We start from the raw sequence: 15,861 nt of genomic DNA on the forward strand, positions 1-15,861 counted from the left end.
GTGCTTACCCGTTACAATTAATATATATATAATAATGATCTGTAGACCGAATTGTCACATTTAATTATTTGACATATAAATTTTCTATCTATATTAAATTTAGTATAGTGGATAAGTTATTACATCAAACCAAACGGTTAGGATAAATGGATAAGCGCTTGCCCGTTATACTTAATATATATAAAATAATGATCTTTAGATCGAATTGTCACATTTAATTGTTTAACGTATGAATTTTCTATCTATATTAAATTTAATATAAAGGATAAGTTATTACATCAAACCAAACAGTTAGAATAAATGAGTACGCGTTTACCCGTTACATTTAATATATATAGAATAATGATCTTTACACCGAATTCTCACATGTAATTATTTGACTTATGAATTTTCTATCTATATTAAATTTAATATAGTGGATAAGTTATTACATCAAATGGTTAGAAACTCTTACACGTGTACAAGTTATTACATCAAACTCTTACACTTGTCAAGTAGATTGAAAATTGGGTTTAAGAATTATTTTTCGTATCTAAATGATGATATGGCCCAATTAATGACTGGTAATGATGATATAAGGGCACTTTGTGACAATCCTGAAATTAATGATTGCTAATGATGATATAATAGCACTTTGTGACCATCATGAAATTAATGACTGCTCGGAGATATGGTTTTGATATTCCCCTATTATAAATTAAGGGAAAGATTATACAATCACATGTTAAAATTTCACTCATTCATTCGTCGTCTCTTCTTTTGATTCTATGAGAATTATATATATATATATATATATATATATATATATATATTTCTTCTCAGAACACTCGGTCTGAATTTTCTTACATATTTTTTCTCTCTCTCTTAATCTCTCGCACCCATCTCTATTTGTAAAGTCTTCAAAACTCAATTTTTTATTGAACAAGTATTTCACAACTTGGATTTACCATATCAATCTCAATTCTAAAATAAAAACTTAGGCTCCCCTTGTTTCAACCTAAAATATTTTTCTCGAAAAATATTTACTTTTTTCAGGTAAAATATTTTATTTTATTTTTATTTTTTAGTGTTTTGTAAATGTCTAAATTGAGGTTGAGGTCGAGGTCATAACTATATTTACTTTTTTCAGGTAAAATATTTACTTTTATTTTTATTTTTTGGTGTTTGATAAATGTCTAGGTCGAGATCGAGGTCGAGTTCATCAAGTGGGATATATAAAATAACTTGCTGAAAATTGATGAATAATTTATTTTTGTTAAATTTTAATATTTTTTTATTTATAAATATTTTACGATAACTAAATACCAAAAAATATGAAAAAAAAAAAAAAAAATTCCAAAAAATATTTCACGCACAAACAAATGAGACATAAATTCCTTCACAAATTTCAGCATTTCGAAACCAAAAAAGAAATTAATTTTTACACACAATTTTAAGTCACAAATCGAACACTCCTTATGTCCAGACTTGCTGTCCCCTTCTCCCTAGTTTTGAAGATAGAGAGCTTATATCATTGGACTGTACGTGCTTTTCTTTTGTTGATTTTTAAACATGTTTGCTTGCTTATATTAGGAACAGGTGAATCGCACCAATAAATGTAATTCCAATAAATGCAGTACTAGAGACTTAATATATATAAATATAGAATAATGATGGTTAGACCCATTTTTTACATTTATTTGTTCGACGTATATATGGGGTTTCTATCTATTTAATATGAATAAATTCAAAGGTAGGTCTCATTCATTGCAACAAACAGTTAGGAACTCCTACACCTGTCGAGTAGGTTTGAAAATTGGGTCTAAGAATTATTTTTCGTATCTAAATGATGATTTGGCCCTTTGTGAGCACATTGTGACCATCTTGAAATCAATGACTTCTTGGAGACATGATTTGATCTTCATTTCTATCTTTTGCCGTAATGACTAAATTGTGAGGAGTTTACTCTATTGGACAACAGTGTTTTAGGCTTTTTCCGGCCGTTCATAGATATGGGCCACCATGAAAGAGAGAGACAAGAAGACTCCTAAAATTCTGGCTAAACCAAGTTGCTGCCAGCGAAGAGCAAGCTTCTCATTAGACTAGTGATTTTTTTTTTTAATCGTAAGAGTTATCTCTTAAATTAGAAAAATGATAAATTTTTCGATTTCAATTGTCGACTCTTTTTTTAAATATAATATGATTGTAAATGAGTCGAAAAGAAAGAAATGTTTATAAATTTTTTTTTTTTTAAGAGTTTCAATATCTAACACGTTGTATTCGGAGGAAGAGTGGGCAGTTAAAGTCGAAAGACTTATCATTTCTTTTTAAATTATTATATTTTGACCACTAAAAAAAAAGCTTAGAGTAAAATCATATGAAATTGACATTTTGATTTGATTAAATTTGAACAAAATATCTTACAAAAACATACTCTCTCCATTTCATATTAAAAGTATAAAAATTGTAATTCACATCACAATTTTGAAGTGGACATTTAAAATAGAACAGAAATGAGTATAATTGTATTGCATGGCTAAAAAAAGAAAAGTACCCAAAAATTAATTATATCAACCGAGAACTCATTCCCATAATTTTAGCCATTCCATCTGGTGATTAACAAGATTTTGAATAGAAGCACTCTCTCGGCCCCAGACCTCTCCATCAAAATCCGTTTCTGATAAAAGCAACGACTGATTGAGGCTGAGAGGGTTGACCACTAAAGGACTTGGCTTTTCTCTCCTTCCAAATTCAGTAGGTTGAAGAGGTGAGGATGAGCTTCTGAATGAGAAAATGATTTGATTTCCCATCACTTTCCCTTCAGATTGATGTCCACCAATACATCACTTCAGACCGACACCTGGGCGGAATGTGAAATAATACCATAGGGTACGTGAGAATTTGCATTGGACAAAAAAGGATGGCTTAGATGTCGGTAAAGTGGTGGTTGCTGTCAGGGTATTCAAAAGATTAGGTGAGAAGGATCACAATGAAATGAGTAAAATACAGACACATCTTTTGAGATTTGATAAAGATTTGATAAAAAAATACTCAAAAAAAATTTATTTATTTTTTAGATAAAAATATCCTAAAGATTCAAAAATGAATAAAAACACTCCTTTATATAAAAAATTGACCAAATTATCCTTTAACCGTTTAAGAGACTTTTTTAATTTTACAATTTAATAAATTAAACCAATATACCCTCATGAATAATTTTACCCTCATGAATAATTTATGCATAAAAATAAAATAAAAAAACTTAATATTATTCACTTTTTTTTTTTTTTTTAGTTATTTACTTTATAAATGTTCCAACTTCTTAAAAATGTAGACGTCTAAAATGATTTTTTGATTCAATACATATATTTCAAATAAATTATATTTTGTTATTACTTCTTTTCTTTTTTTTTTTTTAATTTTTAAATTAAGATGCTTAATTCTTTCATCTAAAAAAATTAATCCAATTTCTTTTCCTTAAAAATAAAAAATATGGTACCAATATAACTTTATGCATCTTAAATTATATATCAAATATTATGCATTTTTCAATATAAAAGAAAATAGGCACCAGTATAACTTTATGCATGCCTTTGTTTTTTTTTTTTTTTTCATTTGTTTTATTATTATTTTTTTCCCTTTTATGTTGGGAAATGCATAATATTTGATATATAATTTAAGATGCATAAAGTTATACTGGTACCATATTTTTTATTTTTAAGGAAAAGAGATTGGTTTAATTTTTTTAGATGAAAGAATTAAGCATCTTAATTTAAAAAAAGAATAAAAAAAGAAAAAAAGTAATAACAAAATATAATTTATTTGAAATATATGTATTGGATCAAAAAATCATTTTAGACGTCTACATTTTTAAGAAGTTGTGACATTTATAAAGTAAATAACAAAAAAAAAAAAAAAAAAGTTAATAATATAAAGTTTTTTTTTTTTTTTTTTTGTTACATTTTTTTTATACATAAATTGTTCATGAGGGTAGATTGGTGCAATTTATTAAATTGTAAAGTTAAAAAAGTCTCCTAAACTGTAAAAGGGTAATTTGGTTAATTTCTCATGTAAAGGGGTGTCTTTGTCCATTTTTGAACCTTCTAGGGGTGTGTTTGTCTAAAAAAACAGATAAGTTTCATCTGAGTGTCCTTTTACCAAACCTCAGAGGGTGTGGTTGTACTTTACCCTAATGAAATTTTTAATAATTTGAGAAAGAGTAATAGTAATATTTCATAAGTATATATTTAAAAAATAAAATAAAAATTATATAATAAAATGGTGGTAATATGTAATGAGTGTTTTGGGACAAAGCTTGCACGGTTTCGTTCTTGATTGGATTTTATTCCAAAAGTTCACGTACCAATTGGAGATAACACTATCACATAAAGCACTTTACCCTTCCCTTATCTAAGTGATGTGGGACTATGCACCTGTAGCCAAGGGTGAAGCCAGAATTTGAATTCAAAAGAGATATAGTGGGAATTTTTTAAAAAAAATAAGAATAAGAAGAAGAAAAAGGGGAAAAAATGAATTTTGAAGGAAACAAATTAGAGCATGATTAAATAAGGGGAATTTAACTTTTTTAGAAAGGTAATTAAATAAATTTAAAGAGTAAAAGAGAAAAAATAAATAAATAAAAAGTTTAAAAAAATTTTGGAAACTAATAATTTTAGGGAGGCATAATATACAAATCTCTCTCTCTCTCTCTATATATATATAGATATACATATATGTAAAAAATAAAATTAAAACCATCTATATACATAGGGTGGGGCCAGGCCAGGGGGGCATATGACCCACCCCCCCTCCCGCGGGCACACACTAGCTCTGTCCCTGCCTGTAGCTCGCTCAATATGGTAGCTTATCAGTGTCTCTTGCACCAGCCCATGGCGCACCCACCTACAAAGTCGCCACATTTTAGGTTACACTTTAACTTTCATACGAGTAAGACCTGCAACCTTAGCTAGACACCCCCACACTTCTAAGAATTTATATAAAAGTTTTCGACCTTTCCATAATTCATATGGTGTCACATTAGTTATTTTTTGAGATATTTTATTGAGAACATAATTTGCGGAAAACAAATCTTTCCCCCACAAATTCTGAGTTAAATTAGAACTTATCAACATAACATTCATCATTTATTTTAATGTATGGTTTTTGCATTCAGCAACACCATTCTGTTGAGGTGTATAAGGAGCGGTAGTTTGATAAATGATACAACGTTCTGAACAAATATCAACACATGGTGTTTTGTATTCACCACCTCTATCATTTCTTAACATCTTGATCTTTTTGCCAAGTTGATCATTAACCTCAATTTTGTAATATTTAAATATTTCTAAGGTTTCGTCTTTGTTTCGTAGCGGATATACATAACAGTATCTTATACAATCATTGATAAAAGTAAAGAAGTGATTTTTTCTACTCCTAATTCGCACAAATATAATATACTACAAAATATAATATTACAAAAGTAACTCAAACAATATTGAATTATATAAATAAATCAATAATCTACTTATATAACATGCTTCAATTTCACATAATATTGAACACGTCAATATTTAGCATAGTATCATATAATAATGTAAATAATAAAATTTTATGATATCTTAATTATTAGTATAATCTCTCTTGTTTATATCTTAAATTGAAGCATATAATAAAATCTACGCAAGGAGTAAATTGTCTTATAATTGTTGATAAAATATACGCTTCAAATGCCATTTAAGATATAACTAACCTTATACTAATGTGTAATGAGATAATTAATAATATGCTAAAAAATAATTAATTAAATATGCAACTCGATATTAATTAAACATAAAAATTAAAGTAATAAAATAATAATAATAAATAAAGAACCTGGACCGATGCTAGTATTGGATACTATGTCCTTAAGACAATTTACACCCTGCATGGTGCTGATGGACTTTGCGACGCTTGTCTTACAAGATACAACGGTCTACATCTACCAATAGTAGCATTACAAACTTGTGGATACGGCGAACTTACTCTGTGTAATACTTTTTCGAACTAAAAAATACATCTATACTATATAAATATTGAATTGGGTGCAATCCGAACCAAATGGTTCGGACCAGTTTTGATATGGCTCGATGAAATTATATAAGGATCTAAGTGACTCGAACCACTTGACCTATGACTTGAACCCACTTGGGTTGGGTTCAAGCCTAAAGAGGGAAAGAATAAATCAGAGAATTGAACGAATTGAAAATAGCAGCCCAAATAGAAGTGCTTTTTCAGATTGGGTGTGTCTCTTTATGATTAGACATAACCATTTATATGTGCATCTTTATCAATGGCCATAACATTTATATGTGTTTCTTCATCACTAGACACAACCATTTATATGTGTATGTTCATCACCAGATACACCCACTACAATAGGTTGCGAATATGTTATGTCTATTGGTTTCGAGTTGCATCTTTTTATCCCACAACCAACCAGTGATCACACTTGTCAGTCCAATGCATTTGTTGATGACTAATGAAACAATTTTCAATCACAAATTCTAACAAATTTTTGTTGAACGGGAGAGTTACAAAGTCAAAATCATTCAACAATTGGTTTTTAGTAGAGTAAAAAAGTGTGAGCCCAAGTTAGAGTTCATTGTACATTGTTTCGATACTAGTGGATTATTTCGCTCAAAACGACAAGTGAGTTTAATGCGGGTTGCGGAAGCTATTAGTTGATTTAATTGTGATTAACTTCTTTAATGATCTAGATGAAATTATTAGGTCAACTTGCCCAATTTTTGTGATTGATTAAATTACCTAAGCAATATGATCAATTTAAACATCCACAATCGTAAAGATAAATACTGAAAAGTAAAGCAAGTAGAGTTAGAGAGATTACACAAGGATTTTGAGTGAGAAAACCCCAATTGGTAAAATAGATTAATTGTTGTGGGAAAAACCTCGTGGACTGTGCAGTCCAAAGTAAACCGATCCACTATGTTGAAAATAAAGTACAATGGACTTTAACTCAGGCTTACACCCTATCGTTCTACCAAACACCAATCATTGACATTCTTCAGGCTTTGCGATGTCCCGTCCAACAGTTCTTAACTTCAAGCTTACTCTTGATCTCTGTAAAAGGATTGCCGGTAGATCAAACAAGACTCCTTGAATACTTTGACCCTTTCAAAGTGTGATCGCTTCACCCCTTTTTTTCAAGATTTGAACTTTGATGTAAAAGAAATAAATTTGCTCTTTCGGAATCTTTGAATTTTGAATTAAGCTCCAATTTTGAGAATTATATAGAACAATACAACTAAATCACTCATGTATATCCGTGTGTGCTCTCAAAAATAAATTCAGAATAATCAGATTTGATTTTCTAAAACATCTCTCTCTAAATGTTTCTCAAATATATCTCTCTAAAGGCTTCTCAAAATAATGATTTTATGTTCCTAAAGCCATACATTAATAATGAATGAAAGAGGCATTATATAGAAGTTTTGAAGACCTAAGAATACTTGTAAAATAAGTAGAATTTGTGCATAGGTTTTTATAAGGAAGTCTGGACCAAAAAGGAATCAAAGCGGATAAAGAAACCAAAGTTACCAAACTGATCTACTAGCCTTAAACCAATTCAAGATGGCCAGTGCTTATTTCGAAGACTCCTTTTGATTCTTGAGCTGGTTCAATATTCTTTAAACCGGTTCAAGATGGCCAGTCTTGAATTGTTTATAAATCTTCAGATTTTGAACCTGTTCGCTGAATTCTTGAACCAGTTCAAGTTGGGCAAAATGTGATTTCTCCCTAAAAACTTCTAAAGTGTTCTCTCTCTCACTCACAAAACTTCTTAAAGCATTGTTCTCATCATCTCAGAGTGTATCAAAGTATGAACACTTGAACTTCTTCAAATTTACATCCGATCTTCAATCTTGAAATTTTGAACCAAAAAATTACAACTCGGTTGGCTTATTTTGACAAGAAAATTAGCTAATTACAAAATATATATCTCACACGACAGTCTTTGAGGTTTTTCTCAGTCGAAGGCAGGGTTTCCTCGCTAAAAACTGGTGTCATCTCTTAAACTCTCCTTTACTTGTTTTGTTTTATAGTTTTTTTTTTTGGATGAGGATGTTTAATTGATCATCATTTTGGGTAAATTAATTCAATCACAAAAATTAGGTAAGTTAACCTATTCACCCTCTCTAGATCATTAGAGTATTGATTCATAACTTAATAAACTAACATCGTTCGAGCTGCGCTACTCACTATTAGTACAAGAAAATCCCTTTGAATTGTACTCCAATTCACAACTATTACCCTTGATTTTTTTTTTTTTTTTTTTGGTAATTATCACCCTAAACTATATATCACGATTTTTGTGTAAAACCCCCTACCATACTTTGACAAATGATGAAAATGACCTTAAAACCATATTAAACTCACGTGATCAAAATTTTTTTTTCTTCTTGTCTTGACTTACCCAAATCTATGAATTGCCAAATCAATTTCACTTAGCCAATTCGTTGTTCACTTCTACTTCTTCCCTCCTATAGTCTAATATGAAAAGCAAAAAATCAATATTATCACGTACAAACCCTAATCCCAGCATTTGCATATTGTTGGTTGGAAACATTTTTTTATTTTATTTTTCAATCGCGTAATACGATAAGGAAAATTATACTTATGCCTATTTGTCAAAGTGAAATAATTAAGACCATTGATGGCCTGAAGTAGTCGGGGCCTAAAATTGGGTTCCACTTTCGGCCATCAATGGCCTTAATTATTTTACTTTGACAAATAGGCCTAACTAGTAGGCTTGAATATCATGATTCATATAATAATGGTGACCGGCGCTCCACCACCATCAGCGCAACATCAAACAGAGGCGGTGATGGCGTCGCCACCAGAAATGGAGCGCACATCGGTGCCGTTAGTGTTGCCTTACGTTGGTAATCTCAATGCCACTATGAGATAATGACAGCCTTATGATTTGTTCGATTAGGTGGCGCAAGTTGTGTCAATTTGGATTTGTTAGTTGTGTTCAATTATAAGTTTTAATTAACTGATAATTTGTTTGGTTGATATTTGATTGATTTAATGTTGTGGCGGAATGAAGTTGGGGAGTCTGGGTAATTGAAATCTGACATGCAAATAAAGAGAACTTGAGAGAGACGGATAATCTTTTTGGGGGTGATAACTATGGTAAAGGATAGGCCATATATAGAAAGACTTTTGTGTGAGAGAGAGAGTGGAGTGAAATTGAGATACAATGGGGGGCGACGACTGTAGAGAAGGCCGTGGTAATTGGGTGGGGGGGGATGTGGCGATCCACGGAACGGAAGGAGAAATTTTACATGGTCCCGGTTCCAACCAATCACTAATTGAATAAAACTGGCATAAAATTGGCACATTTGCTTTTGTGTCGATCAACTATGATTATCAAGGGACAATGTGATAATTTCTCAGAGAAAAAGATATTTAGTGTGTATATATATATATATGTAATGTGTGATGAGTTATATATATATATATATATATATATATATTTATTTATTTATTTATTTATTTATGAAATATATTTTTTAACTTTTATGAGAAAGAAAAAATTTGTCTTTTTCATTATCCGGAACCGTTCGTTAACATAGGCCTCATTTTCATATTTTTTTTTATTGTTCAGGGGGCTTTTTGTAATTCAAGAAGGTTATTTTTAAATAAGTGATAGTTTAGGGCATATTTTTGCACTTTCTTCGTATTCTCCAACACTATTTAAGAAGGTTGTACTCTCCTTCGAAATTTGCATACTTAGAAACAAACGTCAACTTAATTTCTTAATTTGTGTTTGCTAGAGGTAGCAAAAGGCAACATGGTTTTGAGTCACGTTGAGGTGATCTCTAGAGAGATGATTAAACCATCATCTCCAACACCCCAAAACCTCAGGAACCACAAGCTTTCATTCCTAGACCAAATTGCCCCACCAGTTTATATTCCTCTCATTTTCTTCTATCATCCTGATTTGGGATACGATTTTGATCGTGCCCAAAAATCTCAATTACTGAAACAATCCTTGTCAGATACCCTAACTCGCTTTTACCCTTTAGCCGGAAGGATAAAAAATGATGCTTGTATCGATTGCAATGATGCTGGAGTTGAGTATGTTGAAGCCCAAGTTCATGCTCAACTCTCACATGTTATCGAAAATCCTAATATTGAAAACCTAAAACAATACCTCCCAATTGAACCTTATGGCACCAGCGCTGCTATGGGAAGGGAGGCAGTCCTAGCCATCCAAATCAACTTCTTTGATTGTGGAAGTTTAGCGATCGGCTTGTGTATTTCACACAACATAGCCGATGGATCATCTCTAGTCACCTTCACCAATGCATGGGCTGCCACAGCTCGTGGGGCTATCAAAAATGTAACCCCTAGTTTTGATTTGGCACTTCACTTCCCACCAAAAGACTTATCAGGATTTATGCCAACCTTAGGCATCACAACAGAAAAGATAGTGACAAGAAGGTTTGTGTTCGATAAAAAGAAGTTGGCTGTACTCAAAGAGGCCGCGTCCTCGGCCTTTGGATCACAGGTGAAGGATCCCACTCGTATCGAGGCTGTCTCAGCTTTCATATGGAGCCATTTCATAGAGGTGGCTAAAAGTAAGTTAGCTCCCAAGAAGATATTTGTTGCAAACCATGCAGTGAACTTGAGAAGCAGAATGAATCCACCTCTCCCGGACCACGCCATGGGAAACATATGGAGGATCGCGACTGCAATATCAATGTGTGAGGGTGAGATAGTATTTGGTGATCTTTTGAGCAAGCTGAGGAGCGCAATAAGGGAGATCGACAGCGATTATGTGAAGTTCCTACAAATTGGAGATGGGTACTTGGATTACCTCAAGAGGGCAACAGAAAATTTCTCTAATGGAGAGGTAGAGTACTGTAATTTTAGTAGTTGGTGGAGATTTCCTGTATATGAAGTGGACTATGGTTGGGGTAAGCCAGTTTGGGTGTGCACCACAACCTTGCCTTTTAAGAATGTGGTAATATTGATGAGTACTAGTTGTGGGGAGGGAATAGAAGCATGGGTCAATATGCTTGAAGATGACATGACCATGCTTGAACGTGATCATAAGCTACTGTCTCTTGATGCCACTAAAATCAATGCCTAAAATTAAACTTGGTGGTGAACCATTAGGGTTGCTATGATTAGGTGAATTGTTTCCCGTTGTCTCGAAGTACTAGTGTGCCTTTCTATCTTCTTGTCTACTATAATATGTATGTTTAATAAAGTGTACTTATCAATCAATAATAACATGGTCTTTTTCTTTGGCTTTCTTCTAGCTTTGTTGGCAGATTGATACCATAACTTGATGCATAGTCACCAGATTGATGCAGTGCAAGTCGAAAAGTATGTCTACCCGCGAGGGCGGATCCAGGATTGCTAATTGGGGTGGGCTAATTTTGGGTGGGCTAATTTTTTTTTTTTTTTTTTTTTTTTGGACTGGGCTGAAAGTAGTATAGTAAAAAAAAAAAAAAAAAATTTTTTTTATAGTTGTGGGTACTCCTAGCGCGCATTTCCTTGTGATATGTTATTGTGAGAACAGAGAAATTCTACACATACCTCCTGGTTATTTTGACATGTGATATCACTCTCAATCAAAGTTCGTTCTAGTTTTTTTTTTGGTAAATAGAGAAGTGAAAGGTTTCAAAATACATAAGAAATTTTGATTGAGAGTGGTATCATGATTCAAAATATCACCAGGTATTGTAGAATTCCTCCAAAGGAAAATGACCAAAAAAAAATGTTTTATGGGGAGCGTTCTATGCAGTGTAATTAGACATCGTCTTTGTCTCAAAGTTTTTACTGTATTCGGAGCACTTGTAAGATACAAAAGGGTAAATTACTCTGACAATTTTGAGGTTTGCCTCTGTTACTCTGTTAGTAAAGTTCCATCAACCTCTTCGGAGGTTTGTTTGACTTAATGTCACCACCCCAACTCATCCCTACGTTAGTTGACTACAAATCAAGTTCAAGTCAAGTACATAAATAAAATAAAATATCATAAAGGCCCTTATATGATGCGATATTATAAAGGTTGTGTAGTTCAATGGAATAATTTTTTTTTTAACAAGGTAAGAAGTGTTAAATGTTAGATTATTCTTTTCAAATATTATAAAATTACTCTCTTCTTACAAATAAATAAATAAATAAAATTCTAAATATTTTTTTTATTCTTTGAAATTTGACTTTGTCAATTTCAAGCTCGATATACAGAATTAGTATTTACCGTAGAGACAAGATTAAAAAACAAAATGAAACCATTCCCTTTGGTGTTCCTTGCAGTTAAAGTGCAAAAACGTATTTAAACTTTGGAATACTAAAATGACATGATGATTGTGATGAAACAAACTAAAATGTACATTTTTTAGATAGCAAAATAGACTCAAGTTCAAATGGTATGTGAAACAAATTTAGTGGTTCCATGTCCATGTAATGCCAAACAGGCCTCTTTAACAAATCAAATTAACCCAAAAAGAATAGAAGATCGTCCGCATACCGGAAAAATCCTTTCCGAATTCATTCTGTAAATTCACTACACAAATATGATTTAATCCGCGGGTGTAAAAGTCCCTTTATTTGAAAATATTAAAAGAAAAGGAAAAGAAAAAAATTCTCTCACTGCAAAGAAAATTAATTAATATATTTGATAAATTTAATATTATAAATTGAAAAGAAACCACCAATTATCTTCGTTTCTTGATTTTCATTGCTTTAGCGGAATATCCTAAGGACCAGGTTTGAAAGTACTTCGATATATATATATATTTTTATTATTTTTTATAATTACCTTTTATTTTTATAATGATTGGTATTGATAAAATTAATGTTAAAAATTAAAAATAAGAATAGAGTGGTTTTGTAGTATTTGAAAAAGGGACAAGTAAGTTGCGATATACATCTATATTTATCTATATCTATATCTATATTTATATCTATATTATTATTTACAAATAATAATATAGATATAAATATAAATATTCGCACTCCACTTTTTTCCAATTGTACTACATTTATCATTTTCTTTTAAAGAAAATGACAAGAAAGTTCTTTAATTCATTAATGCACAATTCCTTAATTTATAAAATCATAACTATCTTTTATACAACTTTATTTTATTTTATTATTATTATTTTTTTACATTCTTTACTATTTTTTTGGTCCTTTCTTTTTGTTTTTTTTTTTGGAGGTAATAATTTTTTTTTTGGCAGTCAAAAGGGATAATTTATTTCATACTAACCTTTTTTTTTTTTTTTTTTTTTTTGCTACAATCGAAAGAGATATTTATTTAACAAAATAGACTTTTTTTTCAATTTTTTCAAAAGAGGATAATTTATTCAATAAAGATAAATTTTTTTTTTAATCATTTTCCTTTTGTACTTTTTATTATTATTTTTTATTTTTGGAATCTTGACAACAGAGATAATTTATTCAATAAATATATTTTGTTGGGAGATAATTTTTTAAATGATTACTTTTTATTTTTTTTTCCGCCAAAAGAGGCAATTTATTTAACATAACAAAATTTTTTTTTTTTTTTTTGGTCTCTTAAAAAAAATTATTAAATTTTTATTTTATTTTATTTTATTTTATTTGTGTTATCAAAAGATACTTAAAATATTAAAGATTAGATATAAGGAGAGAAAATATGAAAGGGCAATTGTGTTATTTAAAAAGTAATAATTATTTACTTGTAGATGTAAGGTTAGAATTGTCATTTCATTTAAGATTGTAGTGCAAATGTTAAAAAGTGGAGTGCGAATATCACCTCCATTTTTGTTATTTCATAACATCTTAGATCATTTTATTTAAATTAAACTATAATTTATATTCATAATAATGTTATTGTGTATTGTACATATTTCTCTAATAAATAACTAATAAAAAATTAAAATCAAATTCTAATTTATATCCATATTAATGTTATTGTGAATTGTACATCTTCTTCTAATACAAATCTAGGCAAAAGTGCAAAAAACCCCCTCTGAGTTATTACAAATTGGCATTTTAACCTCTTAGACTACAAAAATGAACAAGTCAGTATTACAACTATCAAAAATCATACAAATTAAATCCTGACACTCAATTTCGGCCACTTTCCGGCCCACAAGGTCAGCACCTGATTATCCTTTTCTTTTAATTCCGAAATTGCCCTTGAATATTACCGTTGAAGCCATTTGCTGATAAGTGAACCTATTTGTTCATTTGCCTTATTCCATCCTCTAATCTGCTCCACTCCACCTCTACACCAAACACTCAGACAAATTTAAAGAATAAAGTTTAAGGTAAGATATACATATATATGTATATATGTTATATGTATATATATATATATGAGTGTGTGTGTTTTTTCTGTATTATATATAGATATATATATCTCATATATATATATATACGTGTGTGTATTTTTGTATTATATATATATATATATTATCATATATAATGTAGTATATTTTACTGGACAATACACATCTCTATATATATGCTTATTATTAATTTTATTTTTTAAAATTATCAAATCTAATATTATATTTATTGGAACATATATATATATATATGTGTGTGTGTGTGTGTGTGTGTGTTTACTCTTTTTAATTTATTATTTTGTTTAGTACTTATGACCTTAACAAGATTCCTATGTCTAATTGTTCCCAACACACTGCATTCTGCTTCAAAACACCCCTTAAATTGCAATCCATCAAGAGAAGTGAATTAACCAAAAGAGATGTACCATATACCATATTCGATTCTCAGATACCAAACAAAGAAAAGAAAAAGGAAAAAAAAGTTCAAAATCAAAATTTTATGGTTCATCTCCAATGACAGAAGCTAAACTAGTGACAATCTTGACTCCAATTTTGTTGAGTATTTTAATTGAATAATAATATACAATGATTTAAAATGGAACCAAATTTGATCATTATTCACAAGTTTCACATACGGATGAAATCAATTTTAATGTAATAACACGATTCTGCATTGTCCACTTCCAATAGGATTTAAGATTTTTGAAATAAGTAACATTTTTTACTTGCATTAACTTCAATTTTTTTCTTAATGTCCAATTCAATTTCAATCTTTTCACCAGATAGCTAATTCAACCCCAAATCCAAAACCTTGAGGGATTTCAACTGGCCAATCTCTTTTGGTATTGTACCAACCAGATAGCTGATTCACCCCAAATCCAAAATTAATTAATCTCACCACCACCGTATCCACATCAATGGCCACCGCCTTGTTGGTGGGTGTAGAGGGTCGCGAGAGACAATCGTGGAGATCTGAGGCTGAGAGAGAGAAACGAGAGGGAAGGAACTGAACAACAGTGGCCAAGGAACAGAGGAAGAGAAAAGCTGTTATCAGGAATTTGAGCTCTGCAGCATAGTTCCAAGCAACCCCTACAAACGTGTTCTTCTCTTTTTCTTTTGCCATTGAACTTGATTAGAGACGAGAGAGAACCACCACAATTAAAAGCTATAAAGTTGAGGAACAGAAGCAGGCACAGCCGGACCAGAGGTGCAGCAGAGCGAGAAGTGAGAACAAATTCTCTTTCTCTTTTGTATCCTTCTTGGTGTCTCATCAGCTTTTTTCGCAATTAATAATCTAAAAGTTTTCCTTTTAAAAATCTAATGGTGCGTGGTAGTGATGGTGGTGGGTGGTTGGAGTGGCAGAGTTGTGAAGAAGAGGTGGTGGTGATGTAGAGAGAGAAAGTGAATAGAGAGAAAAAGTGGGAATGGATATAAGAGTGATATAGAGAGGGCATGATGATGACGATGATGTGTATATGTATATATACATACATGCGGTTGCCGGGGAAGATGAGTTACATTTGGAGGT

General features: G+C 30.9%; 1 protein-coding gene across 1 annotated transcript; it reads left to right on the forward strand.

Moving 5' to 3' along the window:
• The first annotated feature begins 9,793 nt into the window (after positions 1 to 9,793).
• LOC132286361 (stemmadenine O-acetyltransferase-like) lies at positions 9,794 to 11,253 on the forward strand. Its single transcript, XM_059788688.1, has one exon. It carries the CDS (start codon positions 9,833 to 9,835, stop codon positions 11,135 to 11,137), a length of 1,305 nt encoding a protein of 434 aa, XP_059644671.1. The 5' UTR covers positions 9,794 to 9,832; the 3' UTR covers positions 11,138 to 11,253.
• The last annotated feature ends 4,608 nt before the right edge of the window (positions 11,254 to 15,861 follow it).

This window comes from Cornus florida, unplaced genomic scaffold (genome assembly GCF_030987335.1).
Source record: "Cornus florida cultivar Cherokee Brave unplaced genomic scaffold, ASM3098733v1 CherokeeBrave_3.0.0_Hap2_Chr11, whole genome shotgun sequence".
Classification (NCBI taxonomy): Eukaryota; Viridiplantae; Streptophyta; class Magnoliopsida; order Cornales; family Cornaceae; genus Cornus; species Cornus florida.

Bases quoted from the DNA above. Each gene is read 5' to 3' on its own strand.
- LOC132286361 (XM_059788688.1), top strand. From the start codon at position 9,833: ATGGTTTTGAGTCACGTTGAGGTGATCTCTAGAGAGATGATTAAACCA.